This window comes from Callorhinus ursinus, unplaced genomic scaffold (assembly GCF_003265705.2).
Source record: "Callorhinus ursinus isolate GAN/ISIS: 27379988/994484 unplaced genomic scaffold, GSC_fseal_2.0 scaffold11, whole genome shotgun sequence".
NCBI classification, from domain to species: Eukaryota; Metazoa; Chordata; class Mammalia; order Carnivora; family Otariidae; genus Callorhinus; species Callorhinus ursinus.
In genome coordinates, this window is record NW_027397073.1 from 18,931,528 (window position 1) to 18,950,547 (window position 19,020).

Sequence of the window (19,020 nt, forward strand, 5' to 3'; positions counted from 1 at the left end):
TTGGAACAAGGGCAAGAGAGTAGAAGGATCTTTCAAGTTTCCAACAAAAATTACCACTTCTAAGAGCCCTTGGTAAGCATAGCTGGTCACTTGGGAAGAGGAGAGCAAGTTGAATGGGGTTCATTGAGCCTTCTGAGAGGTTAGGGATCTTACCTGCTCCTTCCTTTCTCAGAGTAGGATGGTTAGAACCTCTCTGTCTGCTGTGTTAGAACTGTCATGTCTGAAGTCTGATGGGAGGAGTATGTTACAAGACTTCCAGAGTGGAATGTTCCCCAAGGGAAAAGAAGCCTGGTTGCATGGCAAAACCTAGATACTCTAGTCTAGGAAACATGGGGATGACCACTTCTGCCAGGTATGGCTGAGGTAAGAAGCCCATTTGGACCAGCTTCCTCGGCCTAGAAGTCACACATGTGAATATGGGCAAAAGTGTGTATTGTTGGAGCTCACATGTAGGGAGCAGGATTGTGATCTCTGAGAGGATCCCACCAGCAAGAGCATCATCGTGGCTGTGGATGATGTCATCAGATGGCCTAGGACTGGCTATCAGTAGTGACTCTGGGGCACTCACAGAAGTCCCAGCAGGAATGGACTAGGTTTGTCAGTTCTCTCTCCTGATTTTTGTAAGCAAAATGGATGCCTTTGATTGAGTAATTACCTAGAGTATGAAGACAATCTGGGGAAGTGGCACGTACTGGATTTATCAAAATAGATGTAGATGTGAATGTAGATTAGGTACAGATATATTAAAGACAGATGAATAGATTGATGGAAAGATAGGTAGATAGATCAAGAGTTTTTGACCCAAGAAATGGTTTGACCGGGGCGCCTGGGTGGCTCAGTCAGTTAAGCATCTGACTCATTATTTCAGCTCAGGTCATCATCTCAGGGTCGTGAGATCGAGCCCCTTGTCAGGTTCCGTGCTGGGCGTGGAGCCTGCTTATGATTCTCTCTCTCCCTCTCTCTCTGCCTCTCCCTGCCACTCAAGCATGCGTGCTCTCTCTCTTTCTTAAAAAAGAAACGGTTTGACCTTACCATGCATTTGAAATCTTAGCAGTTGCAGAATAGGTGCAACTATTTCATATTGGTTAAAAAATCTGGACATGTGTGTGCGTGTGTGTGTGTGTGTGTGTGTGTGTGTGTGTGTGTGTCTGCACACATGCAACTCAAACGGCAAAATCACCGTCACTTGGCTGCTTGCAAAGTCATGCATTTGGTGACATGCTGGTAAATGTTTAACATTTGGCTTACTGGGGGGAAGGAGAGGTGAGGTGGAGGGCAGAGTTCTGATTTTTAGCACTTGCTGATTTCAGTGCTATAAATACTCCTACCTGGTTGATTTCAAGCTATGTGACATCACTGAATGTGGAGTTGGGAAGAATGTGCACAGTGGCCTCTGCTGAGCCAGCTAGCTCCAATGCATGGGTTAGAGCATGGGTCCCTGTCCCTCCCCAGATTTGCTAATCAGAACCTCTGGGATTGAAGGCCCAGAGGATGAGTTTTAACAAGTCTCCTGGATTGTTGCGAGGCTCATGAAAGTTTGCAAAGCATCATGGAAGTCAGCAGGCTCCTAGGTCTCCTGCAGAGGTGAAAGTACAATCAGTGAGGACATCCAAAGAGTGAGCTTTGTTGAAGCCACAAATTATCCCATGAAAGAGGAGTGTGGGGTAGTGTACTTTAATTTAATCTGGAAACTCATCAGTAAATTTTAAGGCAGAAAGACAAAGAGCCCAAATATATAGGAAGAGAAAGCAGCCACAGAAGCAACCGAAATATGGAAGAAATGAGAGTGGAGTTTGCCAGTAGTGCAATCCTACAAGACCCAAGGAGAACTACTCAGAAGTTTCTTGTGGGTGAGCTAAGAAATAAATGCAAAAGGTAATCTTTATTAAATCCTATTAGTAGAACTATACAGCCTAAATTCAATCTGTAAATGGGTAAAACAGCATATGATAAAATTTGTCATTAACCAAAAATAGATTAAAGAATCAAATCAGTAAAATTTAGATCCTCAAAATTTGCTGGGAAAAAGTGAACTTGAGAGAAATAATGACTACATTGTTTTGTTTATTGTGAATATATGTATGTGTTATAGTATATTTATTTTGCTTTATTTCATATGTTTTTACCACAATGAAAAATAATACATTTTCTTTTCATTTTAGTATTTTAAAAATTACTTAGTTTTAACTTTTAAAATTCTAAAATGAAAAGAAAATCCATTATTATTTTTTATTGTGGTAAAAACCACATAACATAAAATATACCATCTTTACCAGTTTTAAGTATATGGTAGTGTTAACAAACAGCATGCACATTGTTGTGCAGCAGATCTCTAGAAATTTTCATCTTGGAAAACTGAAACTCTATGCTTATTAAATGACTCCCCTTCCTGCTCCCCCAAGCCCCTAGCAGTTACCATTCTACTTTCTGTTTTTATGAATTTGACTACCTTAGGTACCTCATAGATATATAATAATCATGCAATATTTGTCTTTTTCTGACTGGCTTATTCCACTTAGCATAATATCCTATGAATCATTCATGTTGTAGCATATGACAGGATTTCCTTCTTTTTTAAGGCTGAATAAATATTACTTTCTATGCATATATCACATTTTCTTTATCTATTCATTCAATGTTGGACATTTAAGTTGCCCCCACCTCTTGGCTATCGTGAATAAAACTGCAATGAACATGGGTGTGTAGATACCTCTTTGAGATCCTGTTACCAGTTCCTTTGGATATATACCCAAAGGTGAGAAGGGAGAACATGTTATTATTAATTACATTATTGATTAGTAATTAATAACAGAATAATAAATATATAATTTTAAAAAGTCATAGCTAGAGTTTTGTTGAAAATCAATGGAATCATTCATTATGTCCATGTAGAACACAATGTTAGGCACTGGAATAATGAAGAACTCTGACAGTCTCTGCCCTCTAGAGGTTTAGAGTCTAATTGATGAAGCAATACCAACACATGAATAAATAGATCACAATAGTTTATTTTAAAAGTAAATTAGTTCATTGTATACATTTCTGGTGTAAGTAAAAATCGGTCAGACCACTTTGGAAAACTGTCTGGCAGTGTCTCCCGAAACGAAAATATGCCTACTTGTGACCCAACAATTCAAGGTATATAATAGAATATCCTAGGTACATACTCAAGATAATTAAGTGTATATATCCACAAAAAGACACGTGCAAAATTTTCAAAGTAGCTTTACTTGTATCAGTCAAAATTTGGAAAGCCTGGGTTTGGGGGCTGTTGAATAAATATATACATTGTTGTATATTACTACAATGGAATACTATACAACAATAAAAAAGAATAGCCTGTTCCTATACACAACTACATGGATGAATCTTACAGATGTAATGATAAGTGAAAGAAGCTAGATGCACATGGATAGATACTGGATAATTCCAAGTTCAAGAATAAGCAAAACTAATTTCTGGCAATACAAGTCACAGGCATAGGTAAGGACAGTAAAGTTAAAGGTAGTAGCCTTTTGGGTTGCTGAAAATGTTCTGTATCTTGAGCTGGGTGGTCGTTGAACTGGGATATGTGCATGTAAAACTTGATCGACCTTTGTAGAGTTTTACTTCTTACTGTATATATGTTATACCACAACTTTTTTAAAAAAAAGTTTTTGTTTTAAGTAAATGAGTTAGTTTCAGAGGAGGAAGTGATGGGGAAGATCAAGAAGTCAGAGCAGACTTCAAAGAGAAAGTAAGAATTAAGCTGGAACTTAATTCTTAACAAGTTCAATTATTTATCTAACTTATTAAGAATGAATAAGTTAATTAATTAATTCTTAATTCTTAATAATTAAATAATTAAAAAGTCTTAATTAATTAATTCTTAATTCTTAATAAATTCAAGGGAACTACATGAGGGACATCAGTTCAAGCAAGAGAAAAGATGGGAAGAAATGCATAGTGGCATGGATGTCCAGAAAGGTTGGCAAACTTTGTGCTTGCCTCTCCCGTATCCATCTTCTCTTCTCCCCAGTATAGAAGCCTTGTGGGTTGGGTAGGACTAGCTTCACCTTAACTCCAAGAGTGGGCTTTAATTGGTTTGAGCCTTATCAACATAATTTTTTTAAAGATTTTATTTATTTATTTGAGAGAGAGAGAGAACGAGAGATAGAAAGCACAAGAGGGAAGAGGGTCAAAGGGAGAAGCAGACTCCCTGCTGAGCAGAAAGCCTGATGTGGGACTCGATCCCGGGACTCTAGGATCATGACCTGAGCCGAAGGCAGTCGCTTAACCAACTGAGCCACCCAGGCGCCCAAGCCTTATCAACATAATTATTTAGGGGTGAATGTAACCAGTCATTACTTGGTTTGGGTCAAAAGCAAATGTCTTCCTAGGATAGTAGAGTTAGAGTCCAGCTGAGGCTTTAGTATCAAAGCTTAGGGAGAACAAGCAACTATCCCCTCCTGAAAACAAACAAAAAAGTTTATAGCTTCAGTTTTTGATGGTAACCATTTTGGGGAACATGAGGGAGTTAGCCTGACATAAAAAGTTAGGCTGAGTTGAGAAAAATGTGGAGATACAAAGCTGAAGTCCTAATTGATGGTGCTAGACTTTTTAGATTTGCAGGCCCATTACTATTCCAGCCAGTGTGAATAGATTTTTATGTTGCTTTGTAACGCAAGTAACTTAAAAAAAGAATTATTTATTTGACAGAGAGAGACACAATGAGAGAGGGAACACAAGCAGGGGGAGTGAGAGAGGGAGAAGCAGGCTTCCCGCCGAGCAGGGAGCCCAATGTGGGGCTCAATACCAGAACCCTGGGATCATGACCTGAGCCGAAGGCAGATGCTTAACGACTGAGCCACCCAGGCGCCCCCAAGTAACTTTTCTAATAACCTAGACACAACGTCTCTTGAATGATTTCTTCCATTTCCCACAGCCATAGCACAGCCCTCTTTCAGACTCTCAACAATCACCGGTTGAAAGAAGTGCAAGAGGTTTCTAACCTGGTCTGCCTTCCTTTTCTTCTTACCTTCATCTTTCTCCATATTGTTTCCCAAATGATCTTCTCAAGGCATATCTGATCACTGCCCCTATGTGCATGACCCTCCTGGTTCCATGCATCAGGAATAAAAGCTAATGGGTCCAAGTTTGCCAACTGAATTTTAATACCTTAGTTCTACTCATGAACCCTAACAAGACACTTAGTCCTTAGCCAGTCCTTAGCCTTTGTCAGACTTAACACTTCAGCCCAGAATGTGCTTCTCTCTCTACCTGCTTGAAAGGAATCCCACTTCTCTTCCCAGATCTAGCTCTAACCTTGTCTCTTCTAAGTCTTTAGATTTCTCCACCTGGTAATTACTCATTAGCCTATAATCTTGCAGCACAATTTTATGTCTTGATAGCTCTTAGCTCAGTGTGTTAGGATTTGGGGTGATTTATATGTCTGGCCTACCTACTAGGATGGGATGCTAGGAGGTCAGGGGTTCTGTTTTTTCATCTTGAATGCCTCACTGCATCTTGCCTAGCACTTTTCTTAGACAAACCGCGCAATAAAGGTATGCTGTATGGTTAACTGACTAGGGACGAAACTTCCTTTAGCGAAAGACATCAAGATAAAGTTACAGAGGTAAGTGGGAGTAGCGAGGGGAGTACAGCTTTTGAAGGATTTTAAAAAATGCAGGTTAGGTATTTAAGTTCAATCAGTTTTATTGCACTTTTGAATAGGTGAAAGTTTCTCTTGTTGTTTTCTAAAATTCCTTGTATTCTTTCTACATTGTTTATTTTTTTAAAACATTTATTTTTTCATTCATCTCCTTTCCATTGGTCGGGGGTAGCTGTTGGTTTTGAAATAATATGCGGTTTGAGAAGAGAAGAGATAGAATGAGGAGGTGATCTGCTTTCATTTCTCTTCTCCATTATGATCCCAGGATATGCTTCATGAATACCTTTGCTAGCAAAGCAATGAAGCCCATCTACTAAAGTGGCGGCTTTAAATATTTTTTACAGTATTTTTTTGAGAGAGAGAGTGAGTGAGAGAGAGAACACAATTGGGGAGGGGGGCATGGGAGAGGCAGAGGGAGAAGCAGACTCCCCGCTGAGCAGGGAGCCCGACATGGGGCTTGATCCCAGGACCCTGGAATCAAGATCTGAGCTGAAGGCAGATGCTTAACCGACTGAGCCACCCAGGCGACCCTAAATATTTTTTTATAGTAACTTCGTATGCACATACTATGCTGTATATATTCACCCGAAACAGGCTTTTATTTTTTTTTATTTTTATTTATTTTTTGATAGAGAAAGAGCGAGAGAGGGAACATAAGCAGCGGGAGTGGGAGAGGGAGAAGCAGGCTTCCTGTTGAGCAGGGAGCCCGATGTGGGGCTCGATCTCTGGACGCTGGGATCATGACCTGAACCGAAGACAAGACGCTTAACCGACTGAGCCACTCAGGCGCCCCTGAAACAGGCTTTTATAAAAAAACACTTACTCTTAATTCATGCAATGCACGTTGGTATTGTCTATGTTGTTCTATTTCACTTTGAACAAACCCAGTAAATCAATTTCCTGACCATTGAAGAGTTGAGGTCTGAAATTTGAAAACTGTGACACTAAAGAGTATATATTATAATTGCTAGGTTATAGTCATTGGATGAGCACTGTGCCAGGTGCATCTGCTAATACTCTTATATTTAATCTGTCATAATAACTTTATGACAGATTATTATAACCATGTTGTGGATGAAGAAACTGAAGCTTGTGGATACAGCCAATTGCCCAAGGTCACATGGTTTTTACGTAGAAGAGCTGAGACTCTGACACAGGGAGACCATGCTTATAGCTCAGTGACAGGTGCCATGACTTGAGGTCATGGCCAACTGCAGAAAAAGTCTGCACATTTTGAACTTTTAAATCTGCAGCACACACAAGGGAGGATGAGACCTCCCGGGTGCAGACAAAATGGTCTATACACAACAACTTTGTTTCTCCTCTGGGACTCTGTCCCTGCCTTATTTTCCCAATCCATAAGTCCTTCAAAACATGACAAAACCCTTAAAATAGAACATTCAAACTATAGCAGAGAAAACAGTTTTATGATGAGAAGGAACACTTCCAGAAAGCTGGCACTAAATTTTTTGAGTACTATTTAAAAAAAGCTCCTTGGACACTAAGAATGAAAGTTGTTTTTTTTTCCGTTTGTTTGTTTACCTTTCCCTTTCCCAAACCCCCAAAACATCTAAAAACAGATAAAATAAAAATTCTGCCCTATTGTGTGCCTAGGTCCAATAAGGAAGGTTTGTTATGGTTTGTTAACCATAGGATTTGTTAAGCTTGTCAAAGCCATGACACATGCCACTGAACTGTAAACAGAAGCATGGTCGCCTGCGCCTGAATCTTAGCTCTGCCATGTAGTGGCTGTGTGACTTCAGCAAATTTGTTGTACTCCCAAACCTCAGTGTTCTCATCCATAAAATGTTATAATAGTGAAGCAATACTATGACAGCAGGTTTTAATGCATTCATAATAATGAAGAGACTGTTTTCAGGGTTGGGTAAATTAAGGCAGTTTCCTTTAGGGTCTGGGATTGAGGTGACAAGAGGCTGGTGGCCTGTTTCAAATCACACTGAATATTCACCAGCAACATTTACCAACAATGAAATCAAGCTAACCTGAAACCTTAAAGAGAGCCTGATTTGAAAAGGTATGAAAGCTTATTTCTTTAGTATAAAGTGTGCATCTTAAGAATAAAGACAGATTCTTGATCCACTTATTTAACAAATAGTTATCAAATACTTAATATGTGCCAGGCATTGCAATAGGTGTGGGAAACTAGAGCAAACAAGATTCATGTGGTAACTGCATTATGGAGTCTGCAGTCTAATGGTGAAGACAGGCAACATAAAGGTAAATATATTAATGAAAGGATCCCACTTGAGAAAGGTGCCACTAAGGATATAAAACTGGTGCTTACTTTAGACAGAATGGTTAGGAAGATCTCTAGGAAGAAGTGATGTTTAAGCTGAGACCAGAAGGATGGTTAGAAACCAGTTGTGTGAACCACCAAGAGAAAGAATCATGAGACCAGCAAATGCAAAAGGCCCTGGGTAGGTGGGACTGTGTGTCATGAAGTTCTGGACTTCTTCCACACACGCTGACTAATCCCTCCACTTCTGTCCTTCTTGTGTGACTCAGCCTTCCATTGTCTGTGGGGCTTCAGTCTAGGGTCCTTGATGGTTGTGCCCTTTTGATATATCAACCTAAAATTATACTGGGATAGCCCTTCCTTTCCCACATATCTTGCACAGGCCGTATCTTGCTCACTGTGACTTCGCCATTCAGTCAAGCCTGTCCTTGACTTTTATATCATTCTGATTTTTTTTTGGCTACATTTTTGCCTAGGGCCTAAAAGAAGAAATGGTGACACAAGGTAGACACCCAAAAATTATTTGCTGAATTTTTGGATGAATTTAATTAGATCATCAAGGAACTGGGTGTGTGTGTGTATGTGTGGTTTTGTCTGCTTATTTATTTTAACATGGACAAGATTGGGGGAGATCCAATTGGATGAAATTTGAAGAGGAATGGTATGGCATTCTAGACCGGCATTCAGTTACTGGAGGGCTACTTCTGCCTCTGTAACTCATTAGTGATGTGACCTTGAAATTTTGAACTAAACTCAAGGGTTTGGTCCAAGCCCCCTTCAATGTCTGTTCTTTTCTATGACTCATTGGGTTTCAATATTTGCCACTCCTTCCATAAACCTATGAATTAAATGTTATCTTTAGGCATCAACTTAGTTTATGCAAGAATGATGCCTTACATTTCATAATAATTTGTCATTTTCAGAGTACTTTCATCTCTACCATCTCATTTGATTTCAACCAATCATGTAAAGTATTGAAGACAAGTTAATTTTTTTACTTCTGACAAGATGTGAAATTTGCTCAAGGTTACAACACAGTAGAAAGGGGGATGACATTTGTATATACTGTCCTGACTATATGAGGCACAATTAATTGGACAGAATTGCTACCATGTGGAAGAGGACCAGTGTTTATACCCTAGCATAGTGGTCACTACTTATTATATTTTTTTAGTGTTAAGGACTGTTTAGAAATGCTGAAATCTAAAGAATCTTTTGCTTTTCTAAATTCTTTAGTGGCAAGGGTCAGAAAAGTACTCAGGTTAGCTCAGTTGGGGAAGGGGAACACTACAGGAGTCAGCTATCTTATGACAGGAGGCAAGGTGGCCCTTATAATAACTGGGAAAGTATCTCTACTACTCATTTCTTCCTCGGACTCAAGTTGTCTTCTTTTCTCAGAACTTCCAAGATCTTTCTTATCTAAAGAGCGGTTTCCTCTGCTTACTCATGGCTCTTGTTTCCCCATAACCATGGCTCACATGGTGTGGCTTCCTGGCACCAGCCCTGGCCAGCTGACTCCAACAAGTCAGATCTATCACTCAGCATAGACTACTGTCAATCTCTTCCTCTTTTAGCTCCTGTGATCCAATCAGCTAGAGCTTGTGAGACTGGGACAGGAAGGAGTCATGTGGTACCCACACCAAGTTCTACCTCTATATCAGGATTTATGGGCAGGTTTTTAAAGAAGGGAATCTGTAGATGGATCCCACATCATATCTGCTACACTTCCCTTTTCATCCAAGTTTCACAAAATTCTATTGAGTCTTTCTTTCTAAGGTGTCTCTAATCTTCATAAGTATAACTTTGTAGATATATCTATTCTTCTGATAGTTCGGGGGGAAAACAAAACAAAACAAAAACAAAAGCAATCCACATTTGTCCCTGAATTTCAGAGAGGAAGGGTGATTGCATGGTTTTTAGACTGTCGGGTGTTGTTAAAACAAAAGTGCTAGGAGCGCCTGGGTGGCTCAGTCAGTTAAGCATCCAAGTCTTGATTTAAGCTCAGGTCATGATCTCAGGGTTGTGAGATAGAGCCCTGCCTCGGGCTCCATGCCAAGCAGGGAGTCTACTGGAGATTCTCTCTCCTTCTGTTCCTCCTCTGCTTCTCCTCCTGCTCTCTCTCTCTCTCAAATCAATAAATCTAAAAAAAAAAAAAAAAGTACTAGCCATCAGTTGTGTGCATTTAGGTCTCAGACATGATCCTATCGTTTCTTTCCAGACAGACCATTTATTCCCCTTGAAATTCAGGAGAGGGAGACTCTTACAATCTAACTAGAAACTAGAAAGACTCTTAAGGGATTATCGTCCAGCCTCTGTATTTTACAGTAAGACATTGACCTCAAGCCTTAGGTCTCATAGTTGATTAGAGGTAGAACCAGTGGAATATTTCTCCTAAACAAATGTTTGTGAACTTTTTATTACATTGTCTCAGTACAGCCCTGTAGAGACTTACTCTGAGGATCACAGAAAATGCAGTGATAATGCAGTGTAAAGTAGTGTCTACATGTAAAATTTATTTTAAGATGAGAACATGGAATGGGGATCGAAGAAAAGAATCTTCACAATGTGTGAATACACAGGAAACAAACTATAAATGCCCTAATTCTTGTTTTCTAAAAACTTACATGTGAATTAAAGATCTTGAAAATTGATCTGAACTCTGTTACTGCCACAAAATTGCATCAGAAAATGGAGATTAGGCGGTTCCTGCTGCCAGATGGTATAGGAAGGTGGTTGAATGTCGACTCTGATCCCAGACTGCCTGGCTTCAAACGTGGGTTCTATCACTTAATAAAGTTGTGTAATTTTAGGCAAGTTTGTGTCATTTACCAAAGTGCCGTGGGTCAAGCTACTCAACATGGCTTGCTTCTGATTCTCTATATATAAAATATACAATATAAAAATATTTAAAATATACCCTATAGAGTCATTCTCAGGATTAGAGCAGGCAACATTTGAAAAATTCTTAGAACAGTGTTTGGCACAGAGTAAACGCTCTATGTAAGTGTTAACCCATCATTATTATTACTCGCTTTTCTTCTGTGGGGGTACTAATATACTGGTGGAATAGAGAAATCTCCCTTTAAAACCCTTGGACTAGATTAGCGATTCAGTTGGCTTAGCGAGGAATTAGAGATGGAAAGGGACGTTTTCTTCTGTGGTGGCTCCCTCTTTATCTGTATCCCTTTAACTCATGAAATTCGTAAACTGATCATTATTTGCATGTCACAGACCAGAAAACTGGCTAGAGAAGGTAATTGCTTGGCCGGAACTGTGAGTTGGGTCAGCAGTGGTTCATGGTACAAACTCGATTTGAGTCTACGACGCAATAAACTAAAGTCCTCTCCGAGTGAAGACCTCCTGGACTTATAAAGTTCTCACTCCTCCAGGGTCCTAGAAAAAGATGGGGTGGGCTAGTGGAGAGGAGGAGGACCCTCATCCCTCTCCAAGCCCAGGAACTACAACACGGTTCAGCGGCCTTTTCCCACACTGCGCACGCCTGGCTAAGAGGACTGGCTCCACACTGCGGAAGAATCCGGGCTCTGGCTTTCTGTTGGTGGGCCCAGCGCGGCCTCTCCCCAGCCTCCCTTCAGGGTGAGCCAGGGATCTGGCTCCCCTGAGGAAATCTGTGGCGTATAATGCCTTAATTTATTTAGAAACTACACTTCTGAGTAAAACAAACAAACAAAAACAAAAAATAGGGAAGACTATGGAAAAGGAACAAGAAGAAGCGCGCAAGAGCACGGGGCCTGCGAACAGCCCCAACCTCAGGAGCCCTTACGGTTCGTCCCCACTCGCGACACCAGACGGAGCCCAGCCACCCGCGCCGATCCCGGAGGAGGCGTGGCTCGCACGCGCCGCCATCTTGGGTGCCTCTCTAGCCGCTCTGTTTACTACTCTATGGCCACTCGCTCCCGCCCCGCCCCTCCCCAGTCATTGTCTGGAGGAGCAGCCGCGGCCGCAGCGCCTTCTCTTTATAAGCCCGCAGTGCCCGGATGTGAATGGATTACAATGTATCTTTCAGGGAAACCTATTATTATCAATGTGACTCCACGGGGGAGTCAATGGTGATGATGATGAGGAGGAGGAGGATGATGATGATGAGACACCTCTAAACTTGGAACAAGTTTAAGACTTTATAAGAGGAGAAGAAAAAAAAAACCCACCAACAAGATTTGTTTGAGGAAAAATTCTAACTATCCTGTATTGATATTTTTTTTATAAACAATAAGAAAAAGTTGTTGGATTTTTTTTTAATGATTTCTTTTTTGGGGGAGGGAATTTTGTTGCAGTTTTATGGTGGAAAATGCAAAAACCACAGCCAGGTGCATAATCTTGTATTCTGTGGATATCCCTGGAGCAGAACTGAGTACCAGTTAAAATACTTTTTTGGGGGATACACATGTGAGATACTAAGTACTTGCAGAAGATTTTTGTCTTTCTTTTTAAAGTCACTTTCCTTGGAATATTGTGAGCATATTTGTGGCCATTTAAGGTAACGTTACAATTTGCTGTCAGAGTAAACTGTTTGTAATTGAATTTAATTTTTAAAATGTCGATCCCAATGTTTTATTAAAACAAAAGGAACAACCTATTAAATAATTGCCAATGGGAAAAAGTGTGTGCATGCATTTTGTGTATGTACTTGCACATCTAGCAATTACAGGGTTTCAGGAATGTGTATTTTAACACACGTTAAAATAGCGTATGTTGATTATACTGGATAAAGCACGCTTGTTATTACGAAACGATAGAATTATGAAGCTTAATTTTAATCCTAAAAAGTGATGTGAAAAAGTATGTTTTAAGAGCATGCAAGGCCTGTAATGGTAAATGTTGAATTCAAAACTTATAGTGCTGGCGAACGGGGACTTAGCGTGGCTAGGAACTCAAGTGTAAAAACAAAACAACATCCACCCTCAAAAATTGCCTTTTTTTTTTTTTTGGCGAAGTTTGCAGCTATACTAATCTGTGACTTAAAAGGGAGGGGAAAGAAAGTATGCAATTTAGGTTTCGCCCCCAATGCAAAACTACCGAAATGAAAATCTCCCCAGCAAAATGTGGCTTGGTTTATATATGGAAAAGAAAAATATTGTTCCTCTTGGCAAAGTCTTTTTGCATCACGTGTATTTGCAGCCTAGTATAAACTTGCTTTGCTGTGTGTGGATGTGTGAGTGAGAGGGAACGAGAGTCAGAGAAAGAAAGAAGTGAGGGGATGTAAACTCGAATAAATTTCAAAGTGCCTCCGATGGATGAAACGGGCAAAAACTGAACTGTTCAGGCTTCAGATTGTAACTGACGATCTGAGGGAAAATGAGGTGCTCGATGAATTTTCGTTTGTATTTTTTTTGCGAGGCGGGGGAGGTGTTGAGTTTTTTTTCGGGGGGGGGGTGCATCCCAGCCAGCCCGACCCGAGTGAGCCGCGTCTCCCCGCCGGAGCCCCCCCACCCATTTCTTTGCTGAACTTGCAATTCCGTGCGCCTCGGCGTGTTTCCCCCTCCCCCCTTCCCTCGTCCCCTCCCCTCCCCGGAGAAGAGAGTTGGTGTTAAGAGTCAGGGATCTTGGCTGTGTGTCTGCGGATCTGTAGTGGCGGTGGCGGCGGCGGCGGCGGCGGCGGCGGCGGGGAAGGAGCAGGAGCGGGCGCGGGCGCAGGAGGAGGAGGTGGTGGTGGTGGAGGCAGTGGTTAGACATGAACGCCGCCTCGGCGCCGGCGGTGCACGGAGAGCCCCTTCTCGCGCGCGGGCGGTAGGTACCGGCGCCGGCGGGGCTCGGCGGGCTGATGCGCCGGGTGGCGCGGGGCTGGCTGGGGCTCGGCGGCTCCGCACGCGGCTCCGCGCCTCCGGAGCCGCCGGCTCCCGGCTCCCGGAGCTCCCAGAAGAGACACCCCTTCCCCTCCCGCGCCTCTTCCCTCCCCCTCATCTCTACCCCCCCGCCCCCCCTCCCCAGCAATGCCACTTGGAGGGACCGATGACTTTGCCAAGGGCCTGACTTTAATTTTTACAACCCTTTCTTTCACAAATTAGGGTGCTGGACAATTACAGGACCCGACCCTCCACTCTGCTCCCCCCTTTCGCCGACCCTGTCACCCCTCCCCCTTTGGACGTGTTTTCACTCCAGAGACGCTCATCTTTAATTTCTTTATAGCTACTTTGAAATGCAGAGTGGAGTGGTGTGTGTGAGTGTGTGTGCGTGTGTGTGAGTGTGTGAGTGTGTGTGAGGGGGGTGGGGTGGAGGGTGGGGGGAAAGTTGAGACCGGATCGTTCTGAGTAGTTTCTCTTTTCTCTGTGATCCATTCATTTCTCTACCTCCTGTTGCATAAAATGATGCGCTGAAGAGCGGCTTTTTTTTTTTCCTTCCCGGATTTGGTTTTATAGTGGATGTTACCAGTTTTGATCGTCTCTTTGGAAATACAATATCAATATCGCTTTTTTTTTTTTTTTGCTATTGCTGCCTATTCCATCTTAAAAAAAAAAAAAACCAACAAACTCTCCCATCCCTCCCTCCTTTCCACCTTAATCCCGCCCGCCCCCACATCCCCACCCCCAACCCCCCCAGTCTCCAAAAATCCGATTGTGTTTTCTCCAAGGATTGGGACTGGATTTTCTGATTGCGGTTATTTCCATGTTTCTAGGTTTGTGTGATTTTGCTAAAATGCATCACCAACAGCGAATGGCTGCCTTAGGGACGGACAAAGAGCTGAGTGATTTACTGGATTTCAGTGCGGTAAGAAAGAACGGTGGAAACTAACAACAGCTGTGAAAAACAAAACAAAACAAAACAAAAAGCCCAAACACTTCAGCTAGAAACCAATAGTAGTCTAAAGGACAGGAATAATTTTTAATTGGCTGAATCCTTGGCAAACATGAAGGTCTTTTTGATAAGTTTTTAACTACAATTTTTGGGTGTGATGGACGATTCAGGCTTTTTTTTTTTTCCTGCCCCAGAGTGTAATTACTTGCCTTGAATTCCCTACCCACCGGACCTCCAAAATAATGGAATCTCACCCCAAATGAAAGGACAAACAGACACCCCTAAAACTTGGCCTTATCTGAACACGAGAGTACTCATACTTTGTGCACTACTCGTTTTATTTTATTTTATTATTTTATTTTTTTCTGGAAATGGAAAAGAGAAAATAGGAGACCCAGTTGTCTCTTAAAGTTTTAAATTGATGATGCTTTGGGTTCGTAGGACCTGTAGTCCTCTTAGTTCCATCTTTTCCTAGGATTCTGAGAACTCGTATACGTGTGCTGAGCATCAGACAGTCTCTAGAATCCTTTAGACTGTCTTGGTAAATGTCACAGTCGTGAGAGCAGCACAAAGCAAAACTTACACACTTGTGGAGTTTTACGGCTTGTAGTTGGTCCCTCTCCATCCCTTTGCCTCCCCCTTTCCGCAAACCAAGTCCCAGACCTGTCAGGGGAATTAATTCCTTTTTAATGCCAGATGAGTTTGGTGTAAGATGCATTTGCAAAACAAAATAAAAAGAATCCACAAAACACACAAATAAAATCCAAACCGCCTTCTAAGTGGGGCTCTTTGATGTTGCTGCCGCCGCCGCCGCTGCTGCTGGTGCTGCTGGTGCTGCTGGTGCTGGTGCTGGTGCTGCCGCTGCCGCCGCCGCCGCCGCCGCCGCCGCCGCCCCCCGCCGCCGCTGCCGCTGCTGCTCTTCTGGACCTTCTTCTGGAGAAATGGCTTTCGGAAGTTTTGCCAGGAAACGTAGCCCTAGGCAGCTCTGTAGCCCCCTTTCTGCTTGCTGCACTTTCTCCATTCGTTCCTTTGCTTTTTGCAGGCTCTGACTCAGGGAAGGTGCGCATTATCCACTAGATACGTCGAAGAAGAGGGAAACCAATTAGGGTCGAAATAAATGCTGGAGAGAGAGAGAGACTGAGAGAGAGAGAGAGAGTGTGTGAGAGAGTGAGAGAGAGAGAGAGAGAGAGAGAGAGTCTTGCTACAAATTGCTCTCATGTTAGAGGCGAAATGAGAATTTAGTGCAGGTGGCACTTTTCTATTTATTTGGGTTCACATATGACAGGCAAATCCTATACGGGATGGAAATGGACATTGCCACGTTTATGGCCAAGGTTTTCAATATAAAACAAACAACTTTGTTCTTCTCCTTTGTAAAACTAGTGTTTTCTAGAGAGGCCGCTGCCCTCCTGCTTGAATCCCGATAACAGTATGGGGACTGTGTTTGTTTCAAGTGTAGCAGTCTTGCCTAGTGCTGGCAATCGAAGGAACCTGAGAAAAAAGAAAGGACAGAGTGGTAAAGGGGGGGGGTGACTGGTAATGTTATGCTTGTTTTAGTTTTAAGTTGGACGGTGATGTATTTTACTCAAATGAACCCTTAGCATAAACTCTTAAGCTATTTGGTAAGAGTATGAAAGATCTTTGACAAACTCTGAAGGCACAAATGTCTTCTTTTTGACAATAATATTTCTTTGTTTCTTTTAGATGTTTTCACCTCCTGTGAGCAGTGGGAAAAATGGACCAACTTCTTTGGCGAGTGGACATTTTACTGGCTCAAGTATGTAAATTCTTTTCTTAGCGTGTAGTTAAATGTTCTTAGCTGTTTATTCACTCGTTGTGTATTTTTGGCTCTGTTGAAGTGTTCTGAAAAAGTCATTGAAATTTTAGCTTGTAATGATATGGTTATTTCATTAGCCATCAGTAGAATAACTTACATAAAATGTTATCTTTTGCAAAATTAAAATTAGGCCTTTTTATCAATCAAGGAAACTGTCTCAGAATTCCATTACTTAATTTAAAAGCAATTTTCTAATGCAGTTTTCAAACACGTGAAGATAAGGCCAGTGTTGACATGGGGCAAATGAATTTATTTCCCTATTTGAAAATAGAGGGAAAAATCTAACTTTCAAAAAAGGGGAAAATCCCTTATAAATAATATTAATTATTAGGTATTATGTGTAATTAACCCTGTTAAAGAAGTGAGCACTTAACTTTGCAGATGAATGCTGCATTGTAAACCATAGCTGTAAATAGAAAGCCTCTTGCTCTCTAAGAGCAAAATATGAATTCATTTATCTTTAAAATATTCTTTTTGGTGCTTTAGCTATTTTTTCCCATAAGCATTTCCTTGTGCAATGAATTTTTGCTATATTTAAAGTTGCAAATTTGGAAGGACTTTTACATTTTATAAATGAAAGGTCTTTGGGTGATGCTTAAAAAAAGACGTTAGCGCTATTCACAAAGGAATCTGTGTGCGCAGTGATTATCTGGCATCTAAAGAGGAGTTTTAATAGGGGACTCCCTGAAGGTCTCTTATTAAAGTGAAAACTGAAAATATGATATTCACTTAAAATGGTGGGTTTTTTTTTTTTTTTGGTTCAGTGAATTTCATATGGGAAGGAGGCATACATGGTTACCTGCTATCCTTTAGGTTTAAGGCTTAAATCCATTTATGCTTTTTAAGCAGCTGTAGGATTTTGGGAGTTCTGGCAGTGGTAAATAACAGTACATTAGACAGAATACCATTCTTAAGTCAGACTGGTAAATGTTGACATCTTTTAGCTGTGAGATGCCAGTGGAATTTTCTGTTAACTATTGAATATAATTTCACGTCTCTTAATTTTCATTTGATGCTTTGGCAATGAAAGAAATCTGTTCACCTTTGTGATTTGTATAATTGGTATGCTTCTATAAAATCAGTGGCTTTTAAAAGTTGCTCGTTTCCAAATAAGTTACTTCTCCTTCTTCTGGCCCCCATAAGACTAACTTAAATCTCTGTAATAAGATTTATAATATTAGAGAATATAAGATGCCTCCTATAGATCTATTTTATCTTTTAAATTCTGGGGTCCACTTTGATTAAAAGTACTATTGACCATATATGTGTGTTTTGCTGTCCTGGACCCTGTTATGTTTTCCATTTAGGGACTTAACATTTTTTTTGTTGTCTTAGTGTTATATCTTCCGAATTTTGGTGTTGTATTCTCTACACAACTTTGAAGTGAAGATCAGTACAAGTATCTCTTGTGGACAAATTAATTTTTCATGTTAGGCAGTATCAAAACAGTAACTAACTTTATCTCTGACAGTAATTTTCTTCATGATTTTACTTAAGAAAATGTGTATTCAGCTTAAATCTAAAAGTAGATTATGTCAGAAAGGCCCAGAGATAGACTGCTTTCAAAGTGCAAAAAACTCTTTTGCACTCTGTGAAAACTGACACATTTGGAATAACTTAAGTGTATCAGTTTAGGTATGGTTTAATAAAGTAAAGTGATTTAGAAGCATGAAATTGTGTTACATTTAAAAAGACAACTGTGCATCTGGTCCCGTTTCTGTGTTCACATTTAAATAAAGTCCTTGCTATGATGTTTAAGTGTTTACAGAGAGTACAGGCTGGATAAGTATGAATATGTATTAATGCATTTTAGTAAGTGATTATATATTGAACTGACACATTTCTTAAGACAAATACACACACACACAAGCACGCACGCACGCGCGCACATACACATGCATAATCCTAGAAGAGACTTCATCCTTAGTACTACGTGTTATGATATTTCTAATGAAGATGCTGTGATTATTTTAAGGTGTTGAACTTTAAGTTACAGTGTACCACAGTTGCAGTTTTCAGGCCCAAATGTTTGCTTCTAAAGGTAAAAAAGAGTAGTGGCTATTTTGTTCTGGCAGCTGGATTGAAAATGCAGGGTATTCATCCAATGCAGTATGATGGTGACTGTAATATATGGAGTACAGATTGTAGTGTTGGTTTTTCTCATCTATTCAAGACATATTTGAACACAGGGCTATTAGTGAAAAAATGGCTTATATTTCCATTCTACAACAAAGATAAATCTCTTTTAAAAAATATCAAATAGAAAAATCAGGAAACCTACACTTTGTCCTTTAACTGGAAGGATGAGCTAGGAAACTTTGGACAGAGAAATAATTTTCTAAATTTACTAAAGGTTAATATCCATTGTCTTGAGTGGGCTCAAATGTCCCTTTCATGGGTAGCTTTGAAACTTGGGTCTAAGAGAAAAAGACCCAAAGTATAAGTAAGTAAACTATTCATATTTGCAAAACCAGCCATATTTCTTCAAAGTGAGGCATGGTGATATTTCATGCTTAAAGTTCCCAA

The 19,020-nt window shown here is 40.7% G+C and overlaps 1 protein-coding gene across 20 annotated transcripts in view; it reads left to right on the top strand.

Annotated features, from left to right (window-relative positions):
• The first annotated feature begins 12,183 nt into the window (after positions 1-12,183).
• Positions 12,184-19,020, top strand: part of TCF4 (transcription factor 4) — a 350,900-nt gene continuing 344,063 nt past the window's right edge. For 4 of the 20 annotated variants that reach the window (XM_073898143.1, XM_073898145.1, XM_073898144.1 and 1 more), the window contains exons 1-3: positions 13,490-13,652; positions 14,539-14,630; positions 16,362-16,434. In XM_073898143.1, the coding sequence (XP_073754244.1) occupies positions 14,559-14,630; positions 16,362-16,434 (145 nt within the window). In that variant the 5' untranslated portion in view covers positions 13,490-13,652; positions 14,539-14,558. Of the gene's footprint in view, positions 12,403-13,087; positions 13,226-13,487; positions 13,653-14,538; positions 14,631-15,552; positions 15,717-16,260; positions 16,280-16,361; positions 16,435-19,020 lie in introns of those variants that run through there. The other 16 variants (XM_073898142.1, XM_073898157.1, XM_073898130.1 and 13 more) reach the window with 13 other exon arrangements.